The following is a 14,397-nucleotide window of genomic DNA, read 5'->3' on the forward strand; positions in this document are numbered from 1 at the left end:
ACATGCTCAATATCTCCGCGTATTTCGCGCATCACGCACCCATTGAAGTCAATGGGTGCGTGAAAACCACGCAGGTCGCACTTCCGTGCGAACCGACTGAAACAGCGCACCAGCTGTCAAAAGGATGAATGTAAACAGAAAAGCACCACGTGTCTTTGAGATGAGCGAACCCGGACAACCGAACCGAACTTCACCGGGTTTGGCCGAACTCGTTTTGGCCGAACCCGGCAAAAAAAATTCCGGTACGTGACGTCAGGAGATAGTCACTGTCCAGGGTGCTGAATGAGTTAAACTGTTTCAGCACCATGGACAGTGACTACCGATCCCAATATACATGAACCTGTAAAAAAAAAAAACGAAGTTCTGACTTACCGATAACTCCCGGCTTCTTCCTCCAGTCTGACAATTCAGTCCAAGTGACAGCTCCAGCCAATCACAGGCCAAGCACAGGCTGCAGCGGTCACATGGACTGCCGCGTCATCCAGGGAGGTGGGGCCCGATGTCAAGAGAGGCGCGTCACCAAGGACACGTCACCAAGGCAACGGCCGGGAAGTTCTCGGGAAGTACGAACTTTTTTTTTTTTTTTTTTTTTAACAGGTTTCTCGATATTGTGTTCGGCATTCACTGTCGAGGGTGCTGAAAGAGTTACTGCCGATCAGTTAGCTCTTTCAGCTCCTTGGACAGTGACGGGCGTCGACTAGCCTCATCTCTATGATGGCGGCTGCGCGAAAATCACACAGCCGCGCATCATACACGGATGACACACGGAGCTGTCAAGTGGTTTTTGCGCGCGCAAAACGCTGCGTTGTTTGCGCGCGCAAAAACGCAACGTTCGTCTGAATCTGCCCTAAGGGTATGCTCACACGGCAATCAAAGTTTAAGGAAAAACAGCCTCTGATTTTCAGCCGTTTAAGCGTTTTTTACGGCCGTTTTTGGAGTTTTTCTATTGACAAAATGAAAAACAGCTCAAGAACTGACATGCATTTCTTTTTTACGCGCCATTTTTAAAAACAGCAGCGTAAAAAAAGCCCCATGGGAACGGAACGCAGTTTTTCCCATTGAAATCAATGGGCAGATGTTTGGAGGCGTTCAGCCCCCGTATTTTTTGCCGTTTTTCATGGCGCTTACGGCCCGAAAGACGGCTGAAAATAGGCCGTGTTAACATACCCTCACGGTTCACCCAGAAAACATGCATACATTTTTTTTACTGCGTTGTTTTGAACTGTGCACATCTTGAACTTTTTTTGTGTTTGTACATAAGTGGTGTGCTTTTCAAACTCTGCTTGGGTCAAACTTTTAGCCACAAACGTTAATTTTTATGCATTTGCAAAATTGCATAAAGGAGCCCAAGATTTTAGAGTGCTGGATGCCTTTTTCATGATTTTTTTATTTTAGATTTCAGGTTTTATTTGTGCGAATGTGTCATTAACAGTGTTTGTTGAAGTAAACGTAAACGTGCAACCATAGTATACCTGGTAGCGCTGTGTCCACCAGAGCAAGACCTGCCCTTTGCAGCGATTCCTTACTTTGTCTGTTAGAGGTTCCGGGTGTCCTTATGCCTTAATAGGACATATACAAAGCGGTTGTCCTTAGCTGAGAATCCATCACCTATTGACCGTTGTGTACGCATAACATTTAGGCCTCTAGCAGTGCAACACAGATATCACTCATTGTTAACCTAGTCCTCATGATAATGAGATGACCCTGCTGTCCCTGCATCCGTCTATACAGCAAAGTTGTTAAGTGAACAAAACAGGACGTTTCAGCCCAGTATGAAGGTATTTGGAGTTCCATTTTTGGGGCAGGATTTTGAATAATTATTGTTTTTCTATATAAAACTTGTTAAGCAGATTCTGCTCCTGAATAGCAGCACAGACCGGTCATGGAAACCAGCACTGTAGGATCACATTACATTGAGAATCAGCTTGACAAGTTTATAGAAAAATAATAATTTATCTAAATCCTGCACTAGAATTCGCTCTATAATTGGGAGGTACACTTTACATAGTTTGAAAAAGGCTGTACTTGCTGGACCTGTGTCTCTTTTTCATCCAATTACATGTCATGCAGGACGAATGGCATTAACCCCTTCCCGACATTTGTCGTGTGGATACGTCATAGAAAGCCAGTGCTTCCCGCATTTTGCCGTATCCATACGCCAAATGAATGGCACCGGCTCAGAAGCTGAGTCGGTGCCATCATCACCAGATGTCAGCGGTGTATTACAGCTGACATCCGGCTGTAATGGCGGGGACTGAAATTTACTTCAATCCCTGCCACTAAATCCTTAAATGCAGCGGTCAAAAGCAAATCGCTGCATTTATGAAGTTTGCAGTTCATCGGCACCCCAGCAATGAAATTGCCGGTGTTCCGGCGGCTGCAACGGCAACCGCAGGCCTAATACTAGCCTCCAAGTCTGCCTAGCACAGAAGCCGTTCAGCTAGCTCCGATCCCTGCCATTATCCCCTTAGTTGCACGATCGAAAGCGATCACTGCATCTTAGAGGTTGCTAGCAGATCGGCAGCTCTGCAATCGCCTAACAATGGCCTTCTGCGCTGCCATTACGAAAGCGGATTACACCCCGCTGGGAGGTGAAGCATAATCGGCTTACTGTCAGTGAATGACAGAGATCTAATATATTGCACTACATGGGTAGTGCATTGTATTATAAAAATTTTTTTTAAAAAAAAGACAGTTGGACCTTCAAGTCCCCTAATGGGACTTAAAGTGTAATAAAAAAAAGTTAAGTAATAAAATACAAAAGCGCCCTTTTCCAGTCCTTTATTATTGAAAAAAATAAACAAACCATACATATTTGGAATCGCCACGACCGTATTGCCTGAACAATAAAAATATGCTATTTATTCCACGCGGTGAACAGCGTAAAAAAAAAAGAACACAAGAAAAATAAATTTAAGACTATACCGGAATTTGTTTTTTCGTCACTTTGGCCTACAAATATTGGAATAAAAAGTGATCAAAAAGCCACATGTATCCAAAAATGGTACCTATAAAAACTATAGCTCGTCTCGCAAAAGAAAAGCCCTCATACAGCTCCGTCAACTAAAAAACTTTATGGTTCTCACAACATGGCGACAGAAAAAAAATACATTTTTACAAAAGTAATTTTGTTGTGCAAAAAGTTGTAAAACAAAAAAAAAAAGTGCTATAAATTAGGTATCGCCAGAATCGGACTGACCCGCAGAATAAAGCGAACATGTAATTTATAACGCATGGTGAACTGTGTGTGTATATATATATATATATATATATATATATATATATATATATATATCCATCCTGTTTTTTGGTTACTTGGCCTCCCAAAAAATAGGATAAAAAGTGATCAAAATGTCGCATGTACCCAAAAATAGTACCAATAAAAACTACAGCTCATCCTGCAGCAAAAAACAGCCCTCATACCACTACGTCTATCAAAAAATAGAATTAGTTAAGGCTCCAGTAAGTCAGGAAATAAAAAATATATGCAGATGTGCCGACCCGAGGGGAACATTTCTTCTGTTTCAAGAGGCGAATTATCAAGGACCTAAAATTAGGGAACCAGGAAGGGGAGGGCCCAAACATATCTGCTGGAAGCGAGGGCGCCCGTATTATACCAGGACAACAGCTTCCCAGTAAAATTCCCCAAACTGCAAAAATGCGGAGTGTGGACCAAAAGGGGGATAAGGAAGGACCATTTATCAGCACGACACCGGCGCCTGTGCAGAAATGTGTTATACTGTGAAGCAATCCCATCTATGGATTATTTACCCCATTATTATACCACCTGAATATGCCCCTGATATACTCTGCCCAACTTACATATGCCCCCACATTATAAACTGAAATACCAGTAAGCCTCAAACAAATCTACTACCAAGCAAAATCCGCTCTCCAAAAGCCAAATGGCGCTCCCTCCCCTCTGAACCCTACAGCGTGCCCAAATAGAAGTTTACTTCCACATAAATGGCATCACTATACCCGGGAGAACCCTTTTAACAATTTTTGGGATGTGTGTCTCCAGTGGCATAAGCTGGGCACGGCATATTTGCCACAAATGACATATCTAGGGAAAAAATAATAATTTTTACTTTGCACCATCCACAGCGCAATCGTATATGGAAAAGTCCTGTAGGGTGAAAATGCTCACTACACCCCTTAATAAATGCCTTGATGGATGTAGTTTCCCAAATGGGGTCATTTTTGTGGGGTTTACACGGTTTTGGCACCGCAGGAGCCCTTCAAACCTGACATGGTGCCTAAAATATATTCAAAGAAGAAGGCCCCAAAATCCCCTAGGTGCTCCTTTGCTTCTGAGTCCGGTGTTTCAGTCTATTACCACGCTAGAGCCACATGAGGGATATTTCCTAAAGCTGCAGAACCTGGGCAATAAATATCGAGTTGCATTTCTCTGGTAAAACTTTGTGTTACAAAAAACTGGATTAAAAATTAATTTCTTTTTACATCTGTCACTAATGGGCTTTATTCCGATGCAATAGACCTTTTACGTCGCTGAATCGGAATAAATAAACAGAGCAGGGAGCTGTCAAATCTCCCTGCTCTCAGCTGCCAGAGGTAGTGGACGGCTGGGGGCGTCCCTGCTCGAACGGGTTAGATCGATATTAGTATCGATCTCACCAGTTTAACCCTTCAGATGCGGTGCTCAATAGCAAGCGCCGCATCTGAATGGTTTTGGAGAGAGGGAGGGAGCTCCCTCTCATCCCATCGACACAGTCCAAGTTTAACTGTGCGCCATCCGGCGCCATTTTCCTGTAGACCGGAAGTCGCGGCCGGACAGTAAGATTACTACTTCCGGTCGCGGCTTCCGGACTTGTGCACTTGGAGCGGCGGTAGCAGACGGAGCGGACGGACCAGGAGGGAGCGGCGGCGACTGGAGCAGGTAAGTGATTTCTATGTATGTTCGTGTTTCAGTGTGTGTTTACTACTGTATGTAAACCTACTACACTGTGTGTTAGCTCAAAAAATGGTGACACACAGTGTAGGAGTTTTGACCGTTCAATCCCCTCGTTTATCCCGGCACTAGCCAGGATAAAGGAGGGGGGGATTCTCAGAGCTCACTAGAGCGAGTGAGTTTTCTCAAATTTTGCAGCATAAAGCAATGTGGTTGCTTTACCACATGCAATGCTGCAATTTTGGGAATTGCTCCATCTAGTGACCAGCACTGGGAAATATTATAAATTAGAATCTAATTTATAATATTTCCTGACTCGTGAAAAAAATTTCAAAAATTAGAACAATGTTTAATCACCTACACACTAAATGTTTAACTAAAAAAATAATAATTTTTTCTAGCGTCACATTCCCTTTAAGGGTTTAAATTTAGAAAAATGCTAATTTTTGACATTTTTAGATAAATTTTGGTGTTTTTTCACAATTAAATATATCGAGCAAATTTTGGCAGTAACAAAGTCAAATGTGTCACGAGAAAACAATCTCAGAATCGCTTAGATAGATAAAAGCATTCTGAAGTTATTACCACATAATGTGAAACCGGTTAGATTTGAAAAATGAGGCTCTTTCAGGAAGGTCAAAAGTGGCCAAAGATAGAAGGGGTTAATAAACATCTAGCCTTTTTTTTAAATGCTGACATAGTATCTGCCATCACTACCTCTTGGGGTAGGGCATTCCATAGTTTAAACTACTCTAACTGTAAAGAACCCTTTCTTATATTGATGTCTGAAACATCTTTCTTCCATACACAACTAATGTCCCCATGTCCTTTATAAAGTCCTTGGAAAGAATAAATTATGTACTAGTTCTTTGAATTGGCCACAGCAAACTAAAGCAACATTTTCTTTTGACCGGATTAGTTGCTGGACACAATTCTGTCAGACGCTCCATAGCAGCGGACTACAAACCGTTAACATCCGTTACTAACAAAGCGGCCAATAGCTGGTTGATACTGAGAAGCATTGACAGTTTGACATTACGTAACTTTGTAAATCTCAACAACATTTTTCTAAGTTGTTTTATTGAAGGATAACATTTAGCTGTAAAGGATACGCACTAATTTCATATTGGTCGCTGCAGGAGCATTACACTCGGGGCAGTTCGTTTGGAACTGAAGAACCTGTAAGGGAAGGTAAAGGATCACTTGTTTTATAGCAGATGTATGTGTGTTCTCTAAGCACAGTTCACACTTTGCATAAAATATTAGATGTCCAAAGAGCTAAAAGAATTTAAGAAAATAACTTTCTGTACTAGTACAATAGACCATTCTAGTAATATCCAGCATGCACAATGTGACCGGTACAATGGCTCTATGGACGCATAGATCTTACCTCATCTCTAAGATCATCTGGTTTCTCTTCTGAATTCTTTTGGCCGTCCGAGCTCTAATCCGTAATAAAATAAGGAATTAATTTCGAAGAACAGAACGGAATTATCTGCCCGAATCCAGTGAAATCCTAATAAGTAGAAACTTTGCAGCGATGTTTGGATTTGCCATATGACTATGAATAGTGTCGTACCTCTATTCCCAGCAAGGAATCCTGCTCTTTACTTCTCCTGTAGTGCGTAACAGTCAGGGCCTCATCTTTCTGGGGAGCAAATGGATTTTCTACAAAACTATTCCCAGAGGGGTCATCTAGAATCTAGGAAGGGAGAAAGTGTGCATTTATATTAGCCGTTACTCACGCATAGTACACTAATGCAGTATAATCCTCTTCTAGACAAGATTTGAATTCCAGTAAAAAAAATAAAAAAATGTAAGCAGTGAAAGTACACGGGCCAATTATCGGGCAAACCATCATTCACAAATCTCTCGTTCGCGATCATTGCTCATTCATCAGCGGATTGTATCGTTTATGCAGCCAAAAAACATTGTCGGCAGCAAAACAGGGAGAAGTGCTGCTGACATGATAGAAATGCATGGGGATGAACGATCGTAGTAATGAGCGCTAATCCCCATACATACCTCCTTGTGAAAGGTGCAAATGAGCGCTGATCAACAAGCCGTTTCGTTGATCAGCACTCGTTTACATGGCCCACGTCAGGCCATGGAGAACTCTTAGCAAACACTGAGGAGAGGGACCGCAAGACTTGGTGGGCGCATTAGGAATCGATACAAAAGAATGCCTGCTGGCAAGATGAGCCCTGTTTTCCAACTATAAATTGATTAAAATAACAACATTTTTATCAAGCTATTGTAGCAAAGGACAGACTACACAGAAATTAAAAGATTCAAGTCCGCAGCTGACAATGATCAGCCTAGTGCAATACGTAGCAACTCTATTGTGGGGATACAGAGTGTCAGCAGCAGCAGAACGCCACACTCTAGTTCACAGATTTAGGAAGTCAGCAGGAACAAGTGTTTAAAATTTCAAAGAAACGAGATAGAGGACCGTGCCCCCACCTCAGTGATGGACAGATAGTACTGCGAATGGTAAGTTCAGCAAGAACTTCAGCACACGCAATGTTTCATTGGTGGTTTCTCCATTTCCGGGACCCCATCACAGGACAGGGAAATCTGGACATTCTTGCAGTTTCAAAAGTAGAAGTATATTAGTAAGTGCCTCCATTTTACATTTCCTAACTAATTAGGAACATTTTCTGTGGTTGGACAACCCCCTTATATTAATTTTCGCTATCCATGATTTCTGCTCGTATGTCTGCCAAGAATGAATCCATATTATTTTCAATTAGGTCCTGTAAGCGTGGTGCGATGATAATCCCGAAGTATAGAAATCCATTCCTCACCCGTGTAAAGTCAAACCTACTCCTAAGCTCCGCCTCCTCCTTTAATGGTAGGTGATCGGGTAATAATCGTGACTTATGTTAATCTTATAAAGGGAGACCGCTGAATAATTTTAATACTTATCAAATGGTCTAGAGGAGTATATGGGCTTCCACAAGTAATTATATGATCTGCATATAAGCCTATGAGAAAATCACGCTCTACGAAGACAGTTCGCCTATATGCAGGACACTTAATATAGTCGTGCTGTCAACATAACCCCCAAAAAATTGTGTTCCTAATTTGTGTGTCCCCACTTATACAGATGGCTACAGCCCTTTCTATCAGTGTCACTTAGCGCTGGGCAATTAATAGAAAAATAACCGAAAATCAGCGAAGATAACAGACGTCTTCTTCCACAGCGGATTCATTGCAGAAAATCTGCAGCGTAATACAGTAGAGCACAGTGTGAGCGAGATTTCAACAAGTCTCATCCCAACAAAGGGGGGGGGGGGGAAAGCCACCAAAAAAACGCAAATAAATTGACCTGCGGCGCGGTTTCTACAGCTGCAGCAGGTCAATTAATGCTGCAGAATCGCAGCTCTGTTGCGGGCTTTCCCCAAAAATCGAGGGAAAAAAAAAAAGTTCGACTTACCCAGAGTTCCCTGGTTCCAGTCCGGCCTCCTGGGATGACGTTTCATCCCATGTGACCGCTGCAGCCAATCACAGGCTGCAGTGGCCACATGGCCTGCAACGTCATCCCAGGGGGCTGGAGTACACGCAGAGAAGAGGGAAGGGGTAAGGTTGAAAGTTTTTGTTTTTTTCCTGGCGCTGCTTTACACGCCCTGCTCACGCTGTGTTTGTTCGTACCCCAAGGCCCAGTTCACACAGAGTCTTTTGCCGCGGAAGCCGTGGCAAAAAAGACCGAAATTGGCTCCCATTGTTTTCAATGGGAGGTAAAGGTGTTTTTTCCCCCGCGAGCGGAAAGACGCCCCAAAAAAACCTGAGGTGATTTTTCCAGGCAGAATTTTCTGCCTGCAAGACACTTCGTGTGAACAGGCCTTAAAGAGGTTTTCACATCTAGACAACCCCCCTCAATGCGACCATGTATTACACGGTTTGACACAGCTGAATGGCAGCCATGTAATGCTACATTTCCCCTGCAGGTTACCACTTGATCGCCGGGTGGTGTTAATCTGAAAAGGGTGTACAGGAGGGACAATCCCTTTAAAACTCACAGTTCTGTGGCAGTATATTTTTTATATTACATTATTACCAGACACTGGTAATAAACCGAAGTCCAAGAATACATACATTCGGCTAGCCTTCCATTAGAGCCAAAAGCCAGTGTTAATAAAAAGATCTCAAAAAGAACCCCTAAAGAAAATTTTGTGTGTGTGAAATTAATATAGCCCATTAGTAATAGGAGAAAACTTTCCTGGGGTGATTAGAATCATTCATATAGAAAGCTTTCAATTGCCATAATAAATCATTTTTCAGCTGAGCTTGTGTTTGGACCACGGCGTAGCTACAAAGTATGCGATCCATGAGTGACAGCGGCAGATATCCGCGCTCTAGCAGAGATCCGGTGTTACTCACATAGAAATGAAGGACGGATAGCACATATTGAATTGTATCACCAGCTTTCTGTCCCAGCTGCCAGAAAAAGGCTGAGAGGAAGACTGCGATCAGGACCCAGCCCGGGATTGTGATCTGATCACTGGGACCCCACCCATCTAGAGACGGAAGGTCAGTTATCAACAGCACAGAAAGCTATGGATGGCGGCACATTTCTCCTGCAGCGGCTCTGCACTCGAGACCTACATCTATGATGCCCATAAGCACCAATAGGGCATAATGTCAGGGCTTGCCCTAATGGGACGACCCTTTAAAGTTAGACCCACTCTTCTAAGAGATATTCAGGTATCAGCGAACAATCTACTTACAAACGTGAAGGGAATCTCTCCGTCCTTTAAGCTCTGAAGTTTTGTGATAAACGCATCAATTTTCTCTGCAACTTGTATATTCTCAGCCTAAAAGGAAAATATATCCAACTCTTATACAATAGTCATGACCAGGTAATTGTAGCAGGAACATTCGCTAACATTGAAATATCAAAAGGTTTATTGTAATTTAGTACATACAAATAAGACTTACCTATATGGTTTATTATACAAAGTACTAGGAAAGATTTCTGTGTCTCATCTCTAAAACTGGAGTAAGAGGGTCCGAAATACCGTCACAGATGATTTGCTCCCCATTTGAATACAGCCGAGAAATTTTTGGAGATTCAAATTAATTATAGTTTTCAGGGTATGTTCACACGGGCTATTTTCAGCCGTTTTTTGGCCTGAAAAACGGCTAAAAATGCGGGGGCTGAACGCCTACAAACATCTGTCCATTGATTTCAATGGGAACAACAGCGTTCCGTGCCCACGGGGCATTTTTTAAGCAGCCGTTTTTAAATTCGGCTGCGTAAAAAAAACGCCTCGTAAAAAGAAGTGCATGTCAGTTCTCGAGCCATTTTTTGGAGCGGTTTTTCATTGACTCAAGAGAAAAACTGCTCCAAAAACAGCCGCAAAAAACGCTAGTTGCTTAAAAAAATGGCTGAAAATCAGGGGTTGTTTCCCCTTGAAAACAGCTCCGTATTTTCAGCCGTTTTTTGTTCAGCATGTGAACATACCCTCATACATCACCAGATCTCCCTGCGACATTATTGATAAATCCTTAAAAGGGGTTTTCCAGCTTCTGACAACTCATGGCCTATCTACCAGATAGGTCATTAGTACATGATCTGTGGGGGTCCAACACCCGGGTCCCGAACAGATCAGCTGGTCCGCTGCCACCGTGCACCGGATGTACATGCTGGAAGCCGTTGGCTCCGGCCACGGAATCGCGGCCAAGCTGCAGTACGGCCGCTATGCTATGTCCCAGTGCCCGCAGGCCACCGGAGCTGCTTATCGGTGTGGGGTCCGGGTGTTGGACCCGCATCGATGACATACTAAAGACCTATCCGGTGAATAGGTCATCAGAAGGTGGACAACCCCTTTAATCCTCTCCATTAGCCAGAGCAAAGAGCCAGAACAGCAGCTCTGGAGGAGCACAGGCGAGCATGCATTACAATGACTTTAGCAAGTGCGGAGACTTTTTTTTGTAGCGCTACTGATTGATTTTAACTATTGAGTGACGGCTGCAGTCCGCAAGATTGAATACAACTCAATGTATTTATTTGGACAGCAGCTGTGGCCCAATAGTTAAAATCAATCAGTAACACTACAAAAAGTATCAGGCTGAATTCACACGTCGCGCCAAAATGCGTTTTTTTACCGTGATGTGAAAAACCAGGCTCAGTGTAGCCCTGTCCTTTCACCGATTTCTGATGTTCAGTCAATTAGTCGCAGGAGGGACCTTCACAATGAAATGAAGTTGCCCATACGTCGCAATCAAAATGCGTTTTTTGTTGCCGTGATCTTCGTAAAATCGCAGCAAAAACACATTTTGACCACGACATGTGAACCTAGCCTTTAACACTTTGCGGTTGCTTATTTCCATTAGAGAAATGTAATCGCTTAACTCACAAGGAAATTCCACGTATGCGATCCATCAGTAAAGTGTACGGTTAACATTGGTCCTACCGCAGCAGTAAATTCTTACCCGCCTGTGGGGCTGTTCCTGCTCCAAACCCACAATGGTCCTTTCTAAGATTCCTTCAATGGTGGTGAGAGCTGTAGAAGACAAAACACACCGTAAGCCATGGTACATGTTATCGACTACAGGTGGACTATATACACTTATACATACCTCCTTTCTGGGTACAAGCAGGAATCTCAAAATCTATCTCAGGGATACGTGTGGTTGCATAGTCGGTTTTTACTACCTCACGGTTCACATCCTGACCAGAAAGAAACGTTAGATATTGCCATACGATTAACACAAGAGAAGCATTTATACACTATGAATATCCTAGGTTTCCATCACGTGGACAAAACCAAATGTTTCATACAGAATCCACTATGTGCAGGACCGTCACATCCAAGGTTAAGCAAACAAGAACCGGGCATCTTCCGAGGAGGCCAATACTATGGCATCTAGCGTCATGTAAGACACTGACCGCACCTGGTTCTAGTAAACCAACCTTAGTGATAGGGCTCTATAGTGATCTAAATTCAGGGTGGTGGGGGGTCCGGTACTTGCACAGATTACTAAACTGCGGTCCCAATGTGTTTGGACTGTTGCTGAGCAACAAAGGGCGCAATATGTGGGAGACAATGGCCGATCTCCCCTCTCTTGTGGAGATCCGGTGTTGTCATTCACATTGAACCGACGTGCTGTATTATGTTTTAGTACCTGCCACAATCACCTCCAGTCCTGCTGCCAAGGAAACAAAGATGGTGGCTGGGATCCAGCACTCTGGGAATTTATTTCTTAAAGGGGTATTCTCACCTCAGACATTTAGGTCATATCCACAGGATATGCCATAAATGTCTGATTGGGGCAGGTCCTACATCGGGGACCCATAACTATTTAGAAAACAGGGTTGCCCTGACCCCCACTTGGCCTGGTGACGTCGGCCAAGGACTGCTGCACCCCAGCGGAGAGTGAAAGCAGGGGCGGCTCCCCATTCTATGAGTTATAGAAACAGTTGGGAGCCCGTTCTCCAGATAGGTGCGGATCAAAAAGGTAGGACCTACCATATAGGTCTGTGATAGTAGGGAGAACTTTTTGTCTCCCTGTTAAAGTGTTTGTTAGAAACAAAGTATTTCCCTTTATACCAAACGAGTAATGTTATTGCCAGAATCGACAATTATCACTTATCCACAGGAAAGGTAATAATTGTCTGATTGCAGAGACCCCCATAGACCACGAGAACGGGGGTCCCAAGCCTCCAGATCCTTCTCACTGCACCCCATGCAGGGAGGAGCTTGAATCGAGCGTCGGTGGAGCATGTGTCCGCCGCTCTATTCAACACCTATGGGACTGACGGAAATGGTCAAGAGCTGTACTCCGCTGTCTCCATCATTCCCATCGACTTTCAACGGAGCGGGCAAGTTTGACCGCCGCTCTATTCAATGTCCTCCGCAGTGAGGAAAAATAGGGGAGGGGGGGTCAGGACGCCCATTCTCTCAATCTGTAGGGGTCCCAGCAATCAGACTGTGGATAGGTGATAATTGTCGATTCTAGGAATACCCCTTTGCTTTTACACGGTGCCTCACCCTCTTGTTTGTGACGCTGAGTGAGAATCGGACCCCCTGCTCCAGGATGCGGCCAGCAGACTGGATCTCAGTGTTGCTCCAGCAACAAGAATCGCATGTGAACGAACTGACAATGATCTCCTTGAAGAAAGGCACTTTGGTGAGAAGAAGCCTGGTCATCCCCTGCAGAGAAAGTGATCGCACATTAGAATGATGACATCATAACATTCACTAGCCACAGGACAGACATGAAAGCCACCATGTGTATACAGGAGTATCGGTGTCAGGTCGGCAGCACACGGCCTTATAAGATCCTCCAAATGCCACAGACGCTGTGCAGAAGACGCTTCACGTAGGAGAACTGGGGCCATCTCGGGGAAAGAAGCCCCAACAAAACCTGACTCATCTGTGACCACCCCAAAAAAAAAAACTTTGGTAAAACAATAAACACACCTGTTTTAGTTTTAGACGTGCGCGCTCACGTCCAGGCTGCAGCCTCCCCCGTGCACACTGCTCTAGACCGACCCCAAATAAAAGCAGCCGCCCCTGTACTCACATTCTGATAGCAATTCATGCACAGGGACTCGATCTCCGCCGGCTGCTGCTCCTCATCATCGGCGCTGATGTCCCGAAACATCGGAACAGAAGATTGGGCTTCGCTGTCGTGGAGAAGCGACATGGCTGTTGACAAGCCGCGGTATCCCGTATACACTACAATAGCGTGACTGTAACCCGCCGGTAACCGGAACGTGACAGAGAGGCCGCGTTCTCCGGTAATCACATGACCCGGAACTAGCTGTCAGCCACACGTGTAGACCTCCCACCCAGTATTAAAGCAGCGTTGTGGTCACCAGCGCCTCGTGTGGCTAAAGTGGAAAGTGCAACTACCGTGGTTGTGCTCAGCAGCGCCTCTTGTGGTTAAAGTGGAAGGTGCTTAGTGTGATAAACTATCTTGTGTGTTATGTAGCCGGTCGATAATTTTGTCCAGGATTAGAAAAAAGGGTTTACTTTTTCCTTCAGAAACAAAACCACTTTTGTCCATGGCCCGTGCCTGGTGCCGCAGCTTAACCCCATTAAAGTAAATGAGGCAGAGCTTTAACCCCTTCCCCCTGCTTACATTCTGGGCCCAAATGACCAAGCAATTTTTTAGTTTTTCCATTGTCACATTCAAAGAGCTATAACTTTTTTATTTTCGCGTGGACATGGCTGTATGAGGACTTGTTTTTTGTGGGATGAGTTGTATTTTTCAATGGCACCGTTTTGAGGTATATAGAATTTTTTTATTAACTTTTTTTTGGAGGGGGGGATATAAAAACCCCCAGTAATTTAGCTATTGTTCTATGCATTTTACATTTACGCCGTTTACTGTCTACGGCATAAATAACATGTTACCTTTATTCTATGGGTCGGCACGATTACGGCGATACCAAATATGTATATTTTATGTTTTTCTACTTTTGCAGAATAAAAACACTTAAAGGAACAGTGTCACCAAATTATTTTTTTTTA

At 43.9% G+C, this 14,397-nt stretch overlaps 1 protein-coding gene across 1 annotated transcript in view; it reads right to left on the minus strand.

The window, feature by feature from the left end:
* Positions 1–14,397, minus strand: part of ZPR1 (ZPR1 zinc finger) — a 24,477-nt gene extending 10,080 nt beyond the window's left edge. Inside the window, exons 1-8 of the mRNA XM_075839798.1 lie at positions 13,445–14,397; positions 12,910–13,071; positions 11,498–11,588; positions 11,351–11,421; positions 9,643–9,729; positions 6,492–6,614; positions 6,303–6,356; positions 6,025–6,091 (exon numbers count right to left, since the gene is read on the minus strand). Of these exons, the coding sequence (XP_075695913.1) occupies positions 6,025–6,091; positions 6,303–6,356; positions 6,492–6,614; positions 9,643–9,729; positions 11,351–11,421; positions 11,498–11,588; positions 12,910–13,071; positions 13,445–13,567 (778 nt within the window). The 5' untranslated portion in view covers positions 13,568–14,397. The remainder of the gene's footprint in view (positions 1–6,024; positions 6,092–6,302; positions 6,357–6,491; positions 6,615–9,642; positions 9,730–11,350; positions 11,422–11,497; positions 11,589–12,909; positions 13,072–13,444) is intronic.

Source organism: Rhinoderma darwinii, chromosome 10 (assembly GCF_050947455.1).
Source record: "Rhinoderma darwinii isolate aRhiDar2 chromosome 10, aRhiDar2.hap1, whole genome shotgun sequence".
NCBI lineage: Eukaryota > Metazoa > Chordata > Amphibia > Anura > Rhinodermatidae > Rhinoderma > Rhinoderma darwinii.